This window comes from Argiope bruennichi, chromosome 4, assembly GCF_947563725.1.
Source record: "Argiope bruennichi chromosome 4, qqArgBrue1.1, whole genome shotgun sequence".
Taxonomy (NCBI): Eukaryota; Metazoa; Arthropoda; class Arachnida; order Araneae; family Araneidae; genus Argiope; species Argiope bruennichi.
In genome coordinates this window covers 132602152-132621674 of record NC_079154.1, presented here as the reverse complement: position 1 = coordinate 132621674, position 19523 = coordinate 132602152, and the positions used below count along the sequence as shown (strand labels likewise).

The following is a 19523-nucleotide window of genomic DNA, read 5'->3' as shown; positions in this document are numbered from 1 at the left end:
CCATGGATGCTATTTTGTCATGTTCCAATGATTATATACAGATTCCAACAACACATATTTATCAACAATATAGAAAATTCTTTCTGCATTCTCATTGTTCAATAATTCAAAAATTTCCAATCCATCGAGATAGATGAAACTCTCCTCAAATCCAACTTTTCCATAAAATTATGAAATTCTTGTAAAATAACTTTAGTTATTAAATGTTTCATGAAAATCAAAACCTTTTATTTGATTTCCATCACTGCTTTTACCTGAATGTGTATTTGCAAATATTTGTTGAAAGCATATTCAAACATTGTGCTATACACATAATTGGTCAGTTTGGTCACATATTTGAATCCATTCTTAACTTCATCAACATAGTAATATTTTACTTTATTTTTTACACCAGTAAGTATTAGTAGTAGCTTCAATAATAACAAACCATAATTGCTAATTAATAATTCCTTATTTAGAAATAACTATAACTATCAATTATTATTATTTTCATTTTCATGATAAAGAAATAACAAATTCCCACCATATATTTTGAATTATTGTATATGACTTGTCAAATGGAATATAACAGTAATTAAACAAATAAATATTATTCTAATATATCATAAATAATTATACTTTATCCAATAGCGATTTTAATAATTCAATGTAAACACACTTTGTAATATTTTATTACAGAAATTTTGACTTTTAAAAATTTATTTATTTGGAAACCAGTCTAAAAATGGTATTTAATCTATCTGCTTGCTGTTTCCCTCTGTTTAACGGCCTAAGAAAACTGCTTAGAAGGAAACATCTCCGATTAAAGTAAGGCAGAATTAAAAATAAAACATACTTAATGTATGGAGCAAAGCCAAATGAAATTAAATGAGAACATTTTGTTAGTTCACAAGAGATCTTTTTGACAATCCTGCAATTTATCAAAGCAAGTTTAAAACCTTCTTGCAAGAGGTTAATGAATAATATCCATATATTAATATCAAACACTATTTAAGCTCTGTTTCTACACATTGTGAATACATAATGAATAACATAAAAGAACTATTTGCAGTTGTTGGATCTGTTGAAGACTCCTTGGTTGTGGTGGTTCTCATGCAAATGAAATAGAGAGAAATGATTAGTGATTAACAGTACTTCCTTCCAACACTCTTCTTTTATTAATCAAATTGTTGAGTCACATATTTCACCTAAACATAATGGATGTAATAATATTTCCCCTATTTTCAAAATATAATGAAAAACCATACACTCTACCAAGACTCTGAATTCAACAAAGTAAAATTCAAGAAGCTTTCAAGGACTGAGAGATTTCTATCTTCGGCAATCAACAAAGACATAATATAAATGGCAGATTAAGAGAAAGCATTCAGTTTGAAATCCCATTAAATGTTAGTTATGTATTTAGCATGTATTTTAGGTCATGTGATGATAGTTTGTCATAAAAATTCTAAATAAATGCATGGAAAGTTACTATTTTTAATACGCGAGATAGTGAATGGAAGGCATTGTAATATTCTACTCCTTCATAGAAATGTAATTACAAAGAGTAAATGAAAATTTATTGAATAGGAAATAACACATGAATGCAATTTTTTTCTACACCTTATTGTGTCAGAAATAACTTAAAATCAACATTCACATTTTGTTTCAGACATTTTCAATGTTCTTTCAAACAAAACCCCCATCTGATCAATTTAATAAAGAGGTTTTTGTTTCATGAATTAGACAAAATGAAACATATTAGAGAAGCATTGCTAAAAATAGATTGTTCTTCTAATGCACAGATTGCATTGCAATAGATTTTATTTCCATAAACATTTACTCACACAATAATAAACAGAGAATAAATAACAAAATTTTTATTTCTATTATTAATAATAGAAATAAAGGTATTGAATTAAGAATATTTGTCTTTTTGAATATTTTATTTGTGAAAAATATGCATAACCATTAAAAAAGTACATTTCAAAAATATTTTACACAATTTAAACATATGCCAGCTTTTAAGGAACTGGATTAATTGTGAATACAGCCAAATACAAAATTTTATAACATACTAAAATTTCAAGAGAGAGTTCTATGATAATCTAAAATATATGGAATTCTCAATGTACAACAAGATATAAACAGTCGATTAATTTTAAAAACAGAATTCCATTCAATGTTTTAAAATTACAAAATTAATGCAAAATTCCAAATATAAATAGGTATTTCAAAAAAAAAAAAAAAAAAAAAAATACTTATGACAAAAGTTTGATAAAATAATGAAATACATAATCAAATAAACCAAGATTGAACAAGAAAATATTAAACAATATATTGACTAGTGCACTAGTAAAAAAAAAAAAAAAAAAAAAAAAAAAAATCATTTTTATATATTATATGAAAAAGAAGATTTTATCTTTTTTTAAAAATATAAATTCTAAGATAAGCTCCAAAAAATATAAACAAGAACAATCAATCCTAACCAAACAACATTTGATAAACTAAAAAGATGCCCATTATAAAACTTTTTTTGTTTAAAAGTATAAATTTGAAACAAGAAAAATTCATTAAAATGTTTTACTCTAAGTAAAGACATATTTACATAACAAACAAATAAGTGACACTACTTGGTTAACTGGTAGTTAACTTTGTTCTTTCATTAAGGAAGCTCTAGTTCAAATCCTTGCTTTCTTTTTTTTCTGGAATGAAACATTTATTTGAAAGTTACAAAAAATCCAGAAACAAGCCAGTAATAACAGAATTATTGAGAATCAAAAGAAAATTTAACTAACCACTGAACACAAATTGATTTAAAATATCGATTTGAATATTTTTTTTAATGTATTAAAAACTTCCAAATTTTTTTTCTTTTGCAAAGTAAAAGAAAAAAAAAAAAAAAAAAAAAGAAGCATATTATATATATATATATATATATAAGTAACCAATCTAAAGTAAGAATAGTTTGAAAATGAAACGAACTGCAAATTTTAAAATATTTTTTAAAGGGTTTTTCAAAAGATTTTTTAATATAGTGCCTAATAAAATTTAAGAATTTTCAGTTCATTTTCTTGAATTTACTTTTTTGAGAATTCCATGTTTTTTGGCGTTTGGGAGATATATTTTCATTTTAATAAATTAATTAAACTATGCAAGAAGTTAATAACAAATTTATCATAGCGCATGGCCCGTCGCACGCTCTACCAAGGGGCACTGTGGATAGCTTTGTGTCAGGAGCATTCACAAAGAAAAAATTACTGCCACAATTGTTTTGTTTAAAAAATCTTAAAAATACAAAAAATATAAAATTTGTGAAACGGGAAGTGTAAGTTAGTTAGAAGTTAGAAGAAGTTAGCAGATAAGGAACAGATCAATAATGAAAACTCAAAATTACAAATATTCTGTAAAAACAAAAACTTGATTTATCTCCTTAATTGTTCAGAATGTAATTTAAAATATATTGGCCAAACTAGCACCGAGCTTAATTTAAGAATTAACAATCACAGATCAGATATAAAAAACTTCATTAAAAATAGGACCACTGACTTTGAACTAGAGCATTTTCAAAACCATAACTTTAACAATATTAATATCTACATTCTAGAAGACAATATTAACGAATTAAACAAAAGATTAGATTTGGAAAACATTTATATTTGCAACATGAAAACTTTATTTCCTTATGGTCTCAATAGTAAATTAAATGGGGGAGGCTATGCAGATTTAAACAATAATTGCATTTATAACAAATTTAACATATTTAAAAATTTTCTAAATAAAGATAATTTTTCTAAAAGATTTAAAAGAGGTAAAGGGAAAGGTGGCAATTTTCAAATTATATTTGAGGAATTTCAAAATTACTGTAATCTGGAACACAATAGTGAAAACATTCACAAAATTAGGAAATACATTTTTGGTCTTAGAAATAATAAAATTAAATGGGTTTTAAATAATAAATTCGGGGAATTTGAGTTTAATAATTCGTACACAAAATGTATTATTCTAGATCTTATTAAATTTAAACTTAACATTGGAAAAAACGATTTACTTTTTAATAATAAAAATAATGTTTACAAAGAATTCTGTATGATTAAATTCTTGGATATTTACTTCGAATATCTAAAATTACCCAAAATCATACACAATAATAATATATTTTTTCCTCTATCAGATAAAACAAATGTTTCAATAGCGTTTAGTTACACTTCAACTTAAAAGAAAAAAAATTAATAATTATAATTACTACAGCAAAAATTTAGATAAAATAAATAAAACAGATTGTTACTGTAACAAAGAAAAATATAAAGATTTTATAGATATTGATAAAGGTCATATTATTACAGGTAATTTAAAAATTATTGAATCCAACTCTTTAAGAGATTTGATGGGAAGAGGAACAAAAATTAAGATTAAGAGAAAAAATAAACCATAACAAAATTTTGATTTCTATTGGTATTGATTTAGATGTTTTTATTGCTAAATTATCTAGAAAATACCATTGGCCTGCGGAAGGTTTCGGGGAATGGAAAGTGAGAATTTTAAAGGAAATTAAAATAAAAATGAATACTGATTTTGACAGATCTAAAGAACATGGGATTTATTTTAGTAAAACATTGAAAAACCAAATAAAAAATTTAAAAGAAAAATTTGTTATTACAGTAATAGATAAATCAGCAAATAATTTCTGTTTAATTTGTAGATATTATTATAAAGAACTTTTAATTAATGAATATAACTCTAATGCAACTTATATGTTAAAGAACACTGGGAAAAAGGAATTAGATACAAGAATGCTAGCTTTCGCAAAAAAACCCAAAACTAAGACTTGCTCTCTTAACTATCCTTATTTATTCCCAACAGTTAAATTTCATAAAAATCCTTTAAAATTCAGATTCGTGACCTGTAGCACTGGCAGTTATAATTACTATACGGGCAAACATTTCTTTAAATATTTAAAAATTATCCTGGACAAAATAAAAACTGAAGACAACTTTATTATTTCTAGTAACAAAGAAGTACTGGATTTTCTTAAAGATAACAACATTAATAAACTTAATACTTTTGATTTCGAAAATTTATACACTAATCTTCCTCATGAAAAATTAATAAAGGTCTGCACTTTAAAAAATTAATAAATTAATAATAATTAATAAAATTAATAAAGGCATGACAAATATTTAAATGAAAATATTCCTAAAAATAACTGGCTTGAGTTATGTAATTTTAATATTACTGAAAATTACGTTTTTAATGGTATTAATTTTTATAAACAAGTCAAGGGCATTCCAATAGGAACAGCTTTCTCAAGTGCTTTAGCTAATATTTTCCTACATTACTATGAGAAAAAAAAATAATTAAATACAATTTAATAAACGGGTGGAGATATATTGATGACCTACTTTTGATTAACTTCGACAATACTAATATTACTACTAATTGCTATCCAAAAGATTTAATTCTAACGGAAACAAATAAAAATCAACTTGAGGCTACCTTTCTGGATTTAAAAATCGAAATTGCTAATGGTAAAACAATAGTTGGTATATACGATAAACGGGATGAATTCAACTTTAAAATAACAAAACTATGTAACTACCATTCCAATCTAAACTAAAATTTTCAAAAATCTAATTTTCTCACAAGTTAACAGGATCTAAAGGGTTTGCAATAATAAAAATTCCTATATTGAAGCATCAAACAACCTCATTAAAAATTTAATTAAAAATGAATTTCCTAGAAATTACTGTCAATTGTTTAATTAAACAAGGTATGGTTTGGGATTAAACCTTTGGCTTAAATAAAAATAGATCTTTCCTTGTGTATTAGATCACTCAATAGATGGCGCTGGGAGCCTACAATTTCTTACCTAATTTACCGTTAGTGTATTTTAAAAAGTGGGAATCACAATCGATAGCTTAAAATTTCCGTGATTGCTGATGGTAAGTTCTTGCCTTTTCGTTTTCCCGTTTGTGCTATTTTATGATATTTTTGTCTATTTTGTTATTGTATTTTTACTTTGTAGTGGTTATTTTGTTCTAATTTGTTGTTTTGCATTTCCCTTTCTGTTAAAATGGTATATCTCTTGGGCCTCATTTCAGGGGATTATCGGGAGGAATCATTATTAGACCTTTGTCTGGATTTCCTCACAGAAAAAATCCCTTTCTTTGAATCCCTGCCTGAGGGTGACCCTTGAAAAAGTCTTCAGGCCAGATTCTTTTTTATTTGGTTTATTTGATTTTCCTATTAACTTGATTTTAATACTTTTGTATATATATATATATATTCGAAGACTTTTAAAAAGATAAAATATCAGAAAAAGACATTTAAAAAAACAACAACTTCAAAATGATGATGTCTAGAATCCAAAATCTAGCTGTGGATTAGTATATGTCATTTGAAAGCAAAGAATTACAGGAATCTGAAGTTTGTAGAATGCTAGATTTTCTTTGATGAATCAGACATGCTGATCATAAAAAATGACACACACCCCCTCCCATCAACTATAGATTTTTCACAAACTAAAAGAAAAAAAGACCTGCTTCATAAAATATTGAATATTATTATTAATCAAAATTTAATTTTTGTGAAAAAAAGATAATAATAAATACAAAGTACAATAAATACTACTCTGAAAAAAGCAAAATTATTAAAAGGATAAAATCTTTCAAAAGAAAAAGCTCAAATTTTAGGATTGCAACTTAAATTCAGCAATTTTAAAAGGAATCATATAAAAATCCCAATTTTTTTTTCTCACTAAAATGAAACATAAAAAAAATTTAAGTATGGTTTATGGCTAAAGGTGAAGTTATATATATGTATACATACAAGCATATTTATAAAAGAAAATATTGCAAAGCAAAAATCCTACTTACCTTTAACAAAAGAAGAAAACGAGATAGTCACATTCACAATATCATCTGTTTTTGTAATTTGTGCATTTTGAAAATCATTCAACATGGGCTCACTTATGGAATTACGGAATTCAAGATTATTATATGCATAGCTCTGAAATAATAATATACATTTATCAATAACAATTTTATAATAAAATATGAATTATGTAACATATATAAAGAATACCCAAATAAAAAGAAAATTATAATTATGTGTGAAGAAATTTTAATAATAATTACAATTATGATTCAAGTGGAACAGTATAACTATAAGCAGTCATCACTGATAATGAAACACTAATCCCAGTGTTCAGCATGTTTCAGTATAGAATCTGCTGAGCTTCTAGCAGATCCTGTTTACTACAGTATCTTTTTTCCCGTTTACCATATTTAATGGTAATTAAAAATCAATTCTCATTTGCGAATTATGCAATGTACAGATAGATCCTTTGCTTACTGATAGTACAACAGCAATTTCACGTATGGCGATCCAATTATTAGCCATATGAACTCCTCTGTAACTGAAACTGCATCACAGTCATAATGTGTGCTGACCAATAAATGACAAATCCTTAATGTTTATTCATCTCATCTCGTAATGCTGATACTATCGGAATATGATGATTGTTATGCGTCTACATGAAGAAATTGGACAAATATTTTTTGTGCTGACTTGGAGGAATTCATCACGCAACAAGCCATGAAATCAATATTCTAGAAAGAAGGATATTGACGAGAAGATGCTAACTACTGGATATACCACACTATCTATAGGCAAAACATTAATTCACTAGGATAGAACAATGTATGCTATTTGCAATTGAAGACTGAATTTTCAAAATAATAAGTTCTAGTTATTAGTTAGGCATTTAAACAGTAGTATGATGCAATTAAAAAAAAAATCCCATCTCTTCAGAAATGGGAAAAAAAAAAAAAAAGTATAATGTGAAAGAAACAAATTTTTTTTTCAAAAAACAAAGCTGATTTATTGATTGTTTTGAAAAATAATTTAGCACATGGTTTCTTGAGTTTATTCTCTCTTTGTTTGTTCGAGAATTAAATAACTGGCAAGGGGGTCCAGAAAACCAGATTTATGTTTTGTTAAATATTTCGCATCCATACATTTAAAATAACTTTCCTCGCAATTTCCCAGTTTTATATAGAAATGCAAGATTATGTCTTTCTCACAGCTAGCTTATCACTTATGCAAGCTCTTTGAATATTAATAATAAATCCCCTGGATTAATTGCACTTATCCAGCAAAATTTGTTTCCCTTCCAAATAATTAAATTTTTAGAACTTGTTTGTACCTCAGGCCATGCTGGTATTCCAGAAAACGAATAAGCAGATAATTTAACTTGAAAAGTGTACACTTTTGAAGCTGTGAAATGGATATCTTGCAGCATATCAAAAATGAAATTCAGAGAGTAAAATTTAAGGAATGGAAAAAAAGTAACTATGCTAAATATTTTCCTCACTTGGAAAGCATCAAACCAGGGCCGCCGCGTAGGGGTGGCGAAATTGATCACCGCACAAGGACGCCTTGGCCACGGGGGCACCAAAATTTATAGTACTTATAGTTTTTTTTTATTTAACGTTACTTAAATAAAAGTTCTTAATTATACGCTAGCAATTTTGGATGTTTTGTATTTTCTAAGCAATAAAATGAGATTTAATTTTTATTTTAATTTAGTTTTATTTACGTTCCTGCGGGTTGTTTCCGTTTGTGTAAAATAAAATTTGATTGCCGATACGAACAATAAAAACACGTTCCGTGTAGAGTTCGTGCTACCAAACGGAACGTGTTAAAAATATAAGAATTTGTAACATGTAACAACAGGAATTGGGAATGTTTTGTATCGGAATATATTTATTTTTTATGTGCTGTGAAGCTGTTGCGGCTGAATGTCGTTGTTTAGTTTGCTTTTTTTTCGTAATGATGGGTGGCAGCACCACCGTGTGAGTGTGCCTGTGAATTAACAGGGAATAATACCCTTATCTTTGCGATGTTTTACCAAAGAGAATATGCCACCTATTGATATTTTAAATGAAAACAATCTTACCGATACATTTCCAAATATTGGAATAGCCTTACGGATTTCTTTAACCCTTCCAGCTTTGGTGGCTACTGGAGAACAAAGTTTTTCAAAACTTAAAATTATAAAAAACTACATGTGATGTACCATGGCGCAGTAGGGCTTACCGGACTTGTCAATTACATCCATAGACAGCGAAATTTTGGATAAATTAAATATAAAGGAATTGATACGAGCGTTTGTAACTTCTAAAGCTAGGAGAATCCATATTTAAATATATTTTCTAATTCTTATATTTTACTTAAAAAATGTTCTATCCTTGTCTTGTTTTTAAAATTTATGAAATAATAAAAAAACAATAAGATAATTTAAGTAATAATAAAAAACAATAAATAATAAGACAAACATGTTTTAATGTTATAATTTTAAAGCTTTTCAGTTCGAAAGTCAAATTTTGAATACTATAAAAGAGTATTTCAGAATCCCATAAAGGGGTGCCAAATTTCAATTTGAACAAGGGCGCTTAATACACACGTGGCAGCCCTGCATCAAACCTAGGCATCATCGATATCCTCCCAGTCGAAAGATAGATGTCTTACTCCTACACTTTTGCACTTTCCATTCCATGAAAAGCTCTTTATGTTTGGGCTGATTAGTTCACCCAGATATATGATGAAATTAAGGATATAGCACATAGATATTTTTTACAACAAAGTAGAATAAGTTTTCATGAACAACTTTGAAAGCAAATTTCTCCAGGTTCTCTGATTTAATGGAAGATGCATTGAAACAAACAAATGAAAGAAAGCAAATATCAAATCAAATTTCTTCAGCAACTTTCTGATCCTAAAACTCCCTTAGACAAGTTTTACTGTTTGTCTTCTTGTATTGTCATGGTTTTCAAGAATTACGCTTTCCATTCCATCTCTTTCCTTTTTGTCATTTTAAGTTTTGTTTTGAATCATTTTTTTCTTTGCAATACTGGTCAAGCTTCTTTTCAACACAACTTTTCTTATTAGGAGTCGAGAAAAATGGTGATAAAGCAACCGAATGGAAAGCATGAATCTCAAAGCACTACTGAACTGAATGTAAAATAATAAGGAAAAATCAATGAATCAGCCACCCAGAATCAACCACAAGTCTGATTTTGCTTCATAAAATTCATGACCTCTAGATATATCACTAATGATTATCTATAATCCTTCAGTTTCTTTTTTTGACAGACAGGAAAAACATTATGTTCCTGTATATTTTCTTTAAAGAAAACTCTTACAGGAGTTGAACACAGCCATTGAACCAATTTCTATAATTTTTATTTTATTTCACATGAATGTTCATAACCTCTAGCAAGGTTGCCACTCAAATTTCAAAAAGAAGAAAAAAAAATAATCTTTGTGTTTTTCTTGTACGTATATGCAATATAAGAGGAAATGTGTGAACAGCACTTACGTTCACGTTAAAATGCAATAATAATATTCCATAGTTTTAATGAGTGAAAAAAGCAATGAAAGGAAGCAACAATTTAATATTACTTGAAATAATAGTACAATAAAAGAGTTATTATATATATATATATATATATATATATATATATATATACAAAATAAGTTTATTTATTACCTAGAATTCAGCAAGACAAAATTTACATTTTCATATATTTGGGCATCAATTTTTGCAATTTCTGCAGATTTTCTAGTCATCAATTAAAATTCATTTCTTTTGCATCAATTTTATTTGCAATGTTACTTTGGGTTTGTTGGATTCCTTTTTTATCCCTTTCTAAAGTTGCATAATACCTCACACATGCTTATTCAGAACAGTCAATACACTTCCATAAAAGTTTATGATATCATATACAGTTCTTGGATCAAATAAAGAATCTTCCAGATTTTCAACAAGCATAGCCTCATACTAAATCTATTTTCCATAGCTCATTGCCATGTGACAGTTCAAGAATTATTTACAACCTCCCAAAATAAACAGGAAATTCTTTTGACTTCAAAATATTAGAACAGAAATCATCTAAACAAATTTTTTCATTAAACGAATCAAGCTGTTCTTTGGAAATAAATTTTAAATGCACAATTACAGTTTTTAAAGACACAAATTTATTAGTTTATGAAAAGATAATTTTTAAAAAATTTTATTTATTTTTTATTTACCATTTTTTTTTATCTAAAATTTATTAACATAAATATTATGGAATCTGGATACTAATTTTCCCTAAATTAAGTGCTAGGTGTGTTTCTCAAATCATATCAAAACTTAAGTAAATTGATTAACTGATAACAGAGTTCTGAAAAATATTAAAATGTATTTGTTGACAAAAATACACACAATACAAAATTTGAAAAATTTAACATATCAAGAGGTGAAATTAATTATATAATTCCAGCTTTAAAAACATAAAATGATTTAAAGTTGAATAACATTTTTTAAAGTTGGGATATCAGAAATACCTTTAAATGATTGCATATATAATCTAACTGTTGATGCCAATATCCCCTCCCAGGACTATGAGAAGGTATTCTCTTAGCATCTGTATTCCTGCTTCTCTCTTTCGGTAAAGACAGAGTTTGAGTCTCTTTACTCACAGTGCTTGGAGTCTGCTGCACACTGGCATGCATCTTCTGGGGTTCCACCATTACACAATGGTCTGTATAGGAAATCTAAAGCAAGGTTAAAACCAAAAATGTTTAAAAAACAAATAAAATGTATTCGTTATTAAATTTCATAACTTATGCATTAAAGCAATGTCAGGCAAAGATTTATTGCTTAATAGAACATCTTTTAATAGCTTTAAATATTACTTTCTCATTACTTAATAGTTAATTGGCCTCATATTATATATATATATATATATGAGGCCAATTTTATTTGTTAGTGCATGAAGTAATATGCAGTATAGATTATTTTAGTGACAGACATTATATTAAGAACAAAGCAAAAAAAGCATAATAAGTTAAAAAAATAATAAAATTCAATCTATAAAAAAAGTTGTGAATATTAAAGGCATGTATATTTTAAAACAAGAATGTGAATGCTAAGTTATCTGTGATATCTTTTCTTTCTAATCTGTCTCTTTTCTAATTTTATACTTAAAACAAATGTAGCACTTTTTGTATCTAAACATATGGATGCTGAGATAACCACCTTCTCTTGATAACAAGAAGTCTTTTATCACGGTCTTCTCTAAAGTTTACAATACAAAATAAGCATAAACATATACATAAAAATCTTACTTGCAATTCTTTATTATCAATTTCCAGCTTTCTTCCACAACAATGACAGAAAGTACCTGTTACAGAGTTCAGTTCTTTACAATTGCAACATCTCTGCATTAATTTTTCTCCACAATGCATACAATATTGAGAAGTGACAGCATTCAGAGATGAACATGAACGGCAAAATTGTAAAATCTTATCACACTTCATGCAGTAAGTAGGAGTCTCAGCAGAAACTGCACAAGTTGGTAACTTCTTATCAATCTACAAATAAAAAAATTACTGTAAAAATCACTTTGCAAGGCCAAAGATGTGTCAGAAACTAATATTTTAGATTTGAGAAAAAAAAAAAAAAAAAAAAATGTACTGATGATTACAAGAATTCATACAGATAAACAGGGCACTCAGAACTCAAATAAATCAAATCCCATTAGTAAATCTGTGATAAAAATACCCAAAAAGTTTCTATAGAATATTTAATTATTAAAAAAGTTCAGAATGTGCTGAAAATGTCAAAATAATGGGAAATGCATCAAACAACATATTTTTGAAGCTTTGAAAAGAATCACAAATATGGTTTTTAAAGATGAAATATGTTTAAAAAAAAAGCCTAAGTGGACTTGTTGCTCGCTCATACACTATATTTTTCTATTACACATGAATCATGCCAAAATAATCACAAGGTTATGGTTCTAATACTGTAGTATTAGACAACAAAACTTTGAAATTTCTTTAATATATGGTTATGTATGCATAGAAAAAAAATTATCACTTAAATGGCATGTTGCTGAATCATAATGAAGGAACAAAACAAGTAATGCTGTGTCATGGATAAAAGGCTGTTTGTTTTATTGTCTCCCACAAATAGGATCAAGCTTATTGTAATTCAGTTTTTTCTTTTTCAGAAGAGTCAGTAGAATAGCTAAATAAATATGAGAAAAAATGTATGTCAAAAAGTGCAAGTTTTCTGACATTGTTGTGTTTTACACTAATGACTATAATTGATGCATGTGATGTATCAATTTCAAGTATATATAATATTTTTCACTTAGCGTCTACTAATGGGCTTTGAAGTTTGCTTTCTTTGTCAGTTTTTTTTTTTGTTTGTTTTGTATAATAGCCATAATTGGCTATGCAATGCCAAGCAAATGGTAAAATCAAAGAGCAGATTAAAAATCAGGTTTCTTTGTCGGAACTGAATAATTACAAAGACATAATGACAACAAAATTTCTGTTTCTGCTATTCTAAAAAATAATGGAAAAGCAGGTATAAGTAGATTTATTAATGGAATGAGGGTGACTTTCAAACAGAATGACATTCATCAAAATACTACAACAAAATGTTATATTTGAGACTTGATAATAGGGGCATCTTTCTATTACTATGATAGTTACTGCAAATTTACCAGGCACTTGAAGAAAATGGGCTAAAAAACAAATTCTAGGCTACCAAAGTAAAGGAAAAGTAACAAGGAGTGATACAGGTCAATGAAGAGTTAGGGAGATGCTCAAGTCCCTTGAGGGATGATGGTCCAAAGAAAGCACTTTTCCTCCTATCATAACATTAACATTGGTAAAATCACGCGACTCAAAGATTTAACGATGCAAATACATTGTTTTGAGTTTCATTAGAAAAAAAAAAAAAAAAAAAAAAAATCACTGTAACAAATTGTCAAAAACCAATTAAAAAATGATTACAACTAAAAATAAGCAAACAAAACTGGTCTAAGTAAAAAGTTATTTTTCACACTTAAGATGTATAAAAATCATTTTTGTGTGATAACATTCTTTGGTGTTATGGTGAGAACATGCTAAAAATTTATTAAATTTTTTTTCAACTTCTAACTAAAATTTTGCAAAATCAATAAGCTTCTAATATCCAAGAAATAACTTCCTGCCAACTTTCACATTCCTAACTTCAGTGATATAGGCTGAGTATATATATATATTTAGAAAGAGAGATTTCACTGGGAAAAAAAATAATAATTCAGAAAGTGTTATGGAAAGGGGAAAAAAACCTTTTAGAAACAATAACATCTGAAACCTGAAGAATAAAGATTTCATACAACTTAAAAAAAAAATTCTTTCCAATCAATAATTTTCAAAAGAATGGGAAACGTACAGTGCAAAAGAAATGAGCTATTATTAAAAACTTATGGCTTCAAAATTATAATCTTGTCATACAGGATTTTATATAATTGGTCAATATAACTATGGCTTCAATAAATTTCCTTTCATTATAACACAGTAAAATCCCTTTCATAGATTGTTCAAATCACTCCAAAAAAAGATATTAATGAGAATGATGAAAGGTTCATTAACATCTAACATCCTAAACAGACTTACAGTAATAAGAATAAAAGCAACTAAATGTCATGCATATCATTCAAGCATATTTTTAAAGTAGCTTCTCATATCTATATCTATCCACTTATCTCTCTCTATATATATATTTCACACTAAATACATCTTATTTTCATCGATCAAAGTCAATCTGCATATCTTCATTATCAACCCATAAAGGGTTAAGCTTACACTTACCGTTTCATAAAAATTCATTACAAGCTGCAATACTAAAGATGAAAGAAATTCGTTCGAACCTTTTTCGAGTAGCAACAAGTTTGGCACAGTTCGTGTTTCATATTGCCCACTCACAATAATCATTTCAATATATAATGGTACACATTGTTGAAGAAAGAGAGAGCAGAGAATTTTTCATTAAGTGTTATCTTAACATGTGTTGAAACTCCTAGATCCTTTCCCCAGATGTTTCTTTTTTGTCAATTTCCTTTCTTGATACATCTGTTAAACAAAGATTTATGACCATGTTTTTTTAAAAAATCATATTCAATGTCGGAACAAAAAAGAAATGTTTTCTCTATGCCTTGAGAAAATTTAGCACTTTTAAGGTAAATTAATTAAATAAGGTAGACTAAGTACTTAAAAATAGCTTTCAAATTTAAATATTTTTCTTAATGTGTTTCACTCTGTCGCTGCATGTTCAGCTATTTAGAGTAAAGTTTGCATGCAAACACATTAATATTAGGATAAAAAGCATATTATGTTTCCCATTCTAGTGAGAAAATTTAAACAAGTTTCGACATTCCTATAGTTGTAGCTTGTCTTAAATGCAATGAACTTTGCCAATGCTAAATTAGTAATATCTGCTAAGCCCTTACAGGAAAAAAATCTTTTGATCTGATCCTGAATTACTTGTTTCTTTTTCATAAAATATAATCCATTTACATTTAGAATTATAGAATAAATATTATAACACTTTTAACATACCTTTAAGAGGCCATCTTCCTCTTCAACATCATACTGCCTTTTAAAACCATCAGTGTCAAAGTTTTCACCTTTTTCCTGACTGGTCAGTTCGCTTTCAGTCAAAGGAGGACTTGGAGTAATCAGTGGGGTTTTCTGGATTTCAAAATTATCCCCATTTAGTTCCTCTGTCTTATTCGACCCAGAAGCAAAAGAAGGAATCTCACTCAGACTTTCAGAAACATCATCTTCAGGGAAGATTTCCAAATCAGGAGGAAAGTCATTCAAACCGTCAGTTCCATTTTCTCTAAATTATTTGAATAAAATTAAGATGAAATGATATTTTTAATGATAGAGTACAATTCAGGACAGAACTTAAGAATAATGTAATTGCCAAATTGTGCCAATCTTCCAAAAACTTGTCAAAAGTCTGCCATCTTAGATAAATACTGCAAGTGGTAACAAATAGCTTTAAAAATTACAATAAAACATTCTCACAATTATACCTAGAGAGAAATTGCTCCAAAATATTTTGACAACCAGGCGTAAGTCTAAGCTAAAAATTTTATCCCCTCCTAAAATATCCATGCAAAAAAAAAAAAAAAAAAATGTCAATACTAAGTTACTGATGGATTATAACTTAGAAATTTTGAAAAATTTAGTTTTGGATGGAATTTGAAAATTTTAATTCCGGCATGCATATGTTTAAGCATGCTTTGATAAGCAACTTTTATTTCAGTGACATCAAAATCAATCTTTTCCCTTGATAACCAATAAACATTCATTTCAATGCCAGCTGTGCTTCATCATAACCTTCAAGCATCTATATATGGGCACAATGGACACCTCCTATGATATAATTTTATTACTAGATTGATTCATTATTTTCTGCACATTCAGCAATTGATGAATTTGGTCACAATTTCAGCAACTGCTGAACATGCAGAGCTTTAGGAAGGTCACAATTAATGAGGTTTTTCGATTCTGCACTGTAATTTAGCTTTCAGCCATGTAAATTTCTATGTTGCGAGCTCAATTGAGGTTAAAATTAAGACCTCAGAATAGAAAATGGAATTTTTAAGGCCTTGAAACAAACATTATGGTCTTTTTACAAATCCATAAAAGGCTAGATATTTTGGGTCTTTTTTTAAGTCACTGGGAAACCTAATTTAAAATGCCGTAAATGTTTTAATTTACAACATTTATAGTGAATAATATGTCAAAATATCTTGCAACAATTCTTAATATTCATAGAAAACAAAACAAAACAAAAAAAATTATCAAATCAATTTAATTTTTTAAATTAATTAGGAAGGAATTTATCTTTTTTTTTTAATTAAATAGGTTTTTTAATATTTAGAAAATTGGCAGGCTAAATGAAAATATAATACAATCACCAAATACGATTAATTTTAGTGCATTCTTCAGTTGATATTTATCAAATTTCCTACTGTTTGGGGGGGGGGGAGATCTGCTATATTCTTTAGCTTTATTTATGATATATTTGAGGAATGGAAAATACAAAAGAAAACTTTACTGTCAAATAAATTCTGAGGATTGTAAGAAAAAAAAAATCATTAAAATAACAGTCTCTACTACTATACTCAGCCAATAAATTAAGCAATGCATTATTTAAAAAGCCAATTATGATGCAGCATTTACAAGAGATCAACAAATGGAGCACAACAGAAGATCATTTATCTCAAGAAAATTATGTAACCCCAATGGGAACAATATCAAATAGATGTGTCTCAACTGTTAACATTAGGATAATAGCAGAAAAAAAAAATCATTGTGATCAATAGTTGTCCTCATGAGAATGCGTCTCTGTATCTATTAAAATCTAATTCAATGTACCAATTGAGCTTGTCATCAATATGGTAACACCTCAATAGGTAGTTTTAGCAATCTTATTGCTCATTTGTTTATAATGGTTTGCCCTGTTGAGTTCTATACCTTAAACTTGGAATTGTTGATGATGTAAAAAAGACATATTAAAGTAGATTCCCTTCTAAATGATTATTCTATGTTTACATATTTCAGTAAGAGTTTACAATTGGGTGCCCCTTGATTTTTTTATGCCAAGGGGATTTTTGGTCGGTAACCCAACAACCCTCAATGAAAACAAAACATTACGGAAACCAGAAGTGGTGCTTCATATCTGAAATTTGTCGCCAATCGAAGGGGCACACAAATCTACAATAGAACCCATATTTCTTATATGATGCAATTCATTTTTTCTGGTGTTGGATATAATGATAGAAATTTTCAATAAAATGACCTTTCACATCACTAAAATCTACAAAAATTACTCTATTTGCTTGCTTGGATTATCATATTGGCTTCAACTTCAATGGACATATTATCATAGATTTTTCAATCGGTAAAGAAGAATGAAAATAACTTAATGTTACAAAACTTTAAAATAAAATGAATGCTTAATAACAAAGATTTGTAATTACCTGCAACAGTTATTGCTGCTTTCGTCTAACATAATATCAATATTTTCTTTGCAAGCATTTGATTCAGTAAGTGGTACTAGATCTGTAGTATTCTTTTTTTTCTTCAAAACTTTAGAAGATTTTTTCTTTTTTGATTTCTCGAAATACCTTTTGGTTTCTGTGTCACTTTCAGTTTTGATAACTTCAAAATATTTAGTAACCACACTGCTTTGCATGGAATGGATATGACTACTTAAAGCTATGGCTTTTAATGTGATCTTCCCAGCTGGTAAGCAAAATGGGGATTTGTATTTATGGAGCTTACTGCCTTGGATTATACCAGCATAGGGCTGAGGTTTTGTTCCATCGAGCGTATAATATATTTCATGAGCTAAATAAGTATCACACATTAGCTCAATCTTTGTTTGTGTATCAATAGCCCGAGGACCTCCAAATAGGGGAGTTCGTAAAGGTACAACGGATGGAGCAGGAATAGAAAAAGGTGCCATTTCCTTCAGAGCATATTAGTTAGCATATCAATACATTTTACAGCAGCAAAAAATAATAATAATAAATCTGCTTAAAAATGCAGCCACAATTTTAGAATCAAACATTCGTTATGTCCATTTAAAATAAAAATAGAATACGACAAAAACATTTTAGTTTCAAAAATATTTTTAAATATAAAATAAAGTTATATTTAAGGAAAAAAAAGCTTCCCTAATTATTTTTATAGTAAATAAAATAAATATATATATTTAAAAACATAAATTAATATCTATTCGAAGAGTACCAATACTAAAATATCCATTAAATCAACATTCTTTTCTGTTGCACAAATTTCTGAATATGGGGTAAAGATCAGTTGATGAGCCACATAAATTCACGAAACGTATAATAGTAAAATTAGTCGATCATATATTTTCATGAAAAGAATATCAAATTTTAATTGATAGCAAATACAAAATCAGAAATCGGAAATATCAAAGTACATAGATAACAACCGCCAAAATTTTGAAATCTGACGAATTAACATGGTTTACAGTTAATTGCATTGAATGAACGGTTTGTCTGTAGAGATGCACAACCCACAAATTTTTTAATAATAAATATTTTGTTAGAGTTATTTTTATATATTTCAATAACAATTTAAATTTTTAATACTTTTTTAAGTGAACATAAAGAGTCTGAAAAAGATTTAAAATAAAAATTCTCTTTTTATTGCATTTCCGTAAAGTGATTGTCTTTTTATTCTGTTTTATTGTTGTTATTTTATATAAAAATTACTTTAGGTTAAAGTTTGCACAATCACTAAATACGGTAATTTATCACTGATTATTTTCGATTACAGTGATCATGTGATCTGATCTTCTACAGGCATTCATTCCGCTAGTATAATCTATTGACAAAACAAAAAAACCAAGACAAAAATTTGAAAAAAAAATGACATTTTTTAATCAATTTTTTCATTTGAATAAATAAAATTACTTTAATAAATAAAGAGAAATGCTTTAAAAAAATTAAGCTTAAGTAAATAAATTAAATCTATTACATCTTATTTATGTTAATAAATTAATTATTATTAATAAAAATAATTAATTTTTGTGATTTGAAAGTGTGATTGAAGTAACAGTTATTTTTAGCAAATGTTTAAAAATAATAGCAAAAATATTTGTTATTCAA

The 19523-nt window shown here is 27.5% G+C and overlaps 1 protein-coding gene across 1 annotated transcript; it reads right to left on the bottom strand.

Moving 5' to 3' along the window:
* Positions 1-2381: 2381 nt before the first annotated feature.
* Positions 2382-18833, bottom strand: LOC129966499 (double zinc ribbon and ankyrin repeat-containing protein 1-like). The gene is made up of 6 exons (XM_056080928.1): positions 17862-18833; positions 15424-15706; positions 12154-12399; positions 11371-11580; positions 6855-6987; positions 2382-2684 (listed from the first exon to the last, which is right to left on the bottom strand). The coding sequence occupies exons 1-6, from the start codon at positions 18347-18349 to the stop codon at positions 2656-2658; spliced, it is 1389 nt and encodes a 462-aa protein (XP_055936903.1). The 5' UTR covers positions 18350-18833; the 3' UTR covers positions 2382-2655.
* Positions 18834-19523: the final 690 nt, after the last annotated feature.

What these genes read in the sequence shown, in the direction of transcription:
- LOC129966499 (XM_056080928.1), bottom strand. Translation starts at nt 18,349, where the DNA reads ATGGCACCTTTTTCTATTCCTGCTCCATCCGTTGTACCTTTACGAACT. An exon ending in TTGATAATAAAGAATTGCAA is followed by an intron (nt 11,581 to 12,153) that starts GTAAGATTTTTA and finishes ACCTTGCTTTAG; the next exon opens with ATTTCCTATACAGACCATTG. An exon ending in ATATATGCAATCATTTAAAG is followed by an intron (nt 6,988 to 11,370) that starts GTATTTCTGATA and finishes TTATTATTTCAG; the next exon opens with AGCTATGCATATAATAATCT.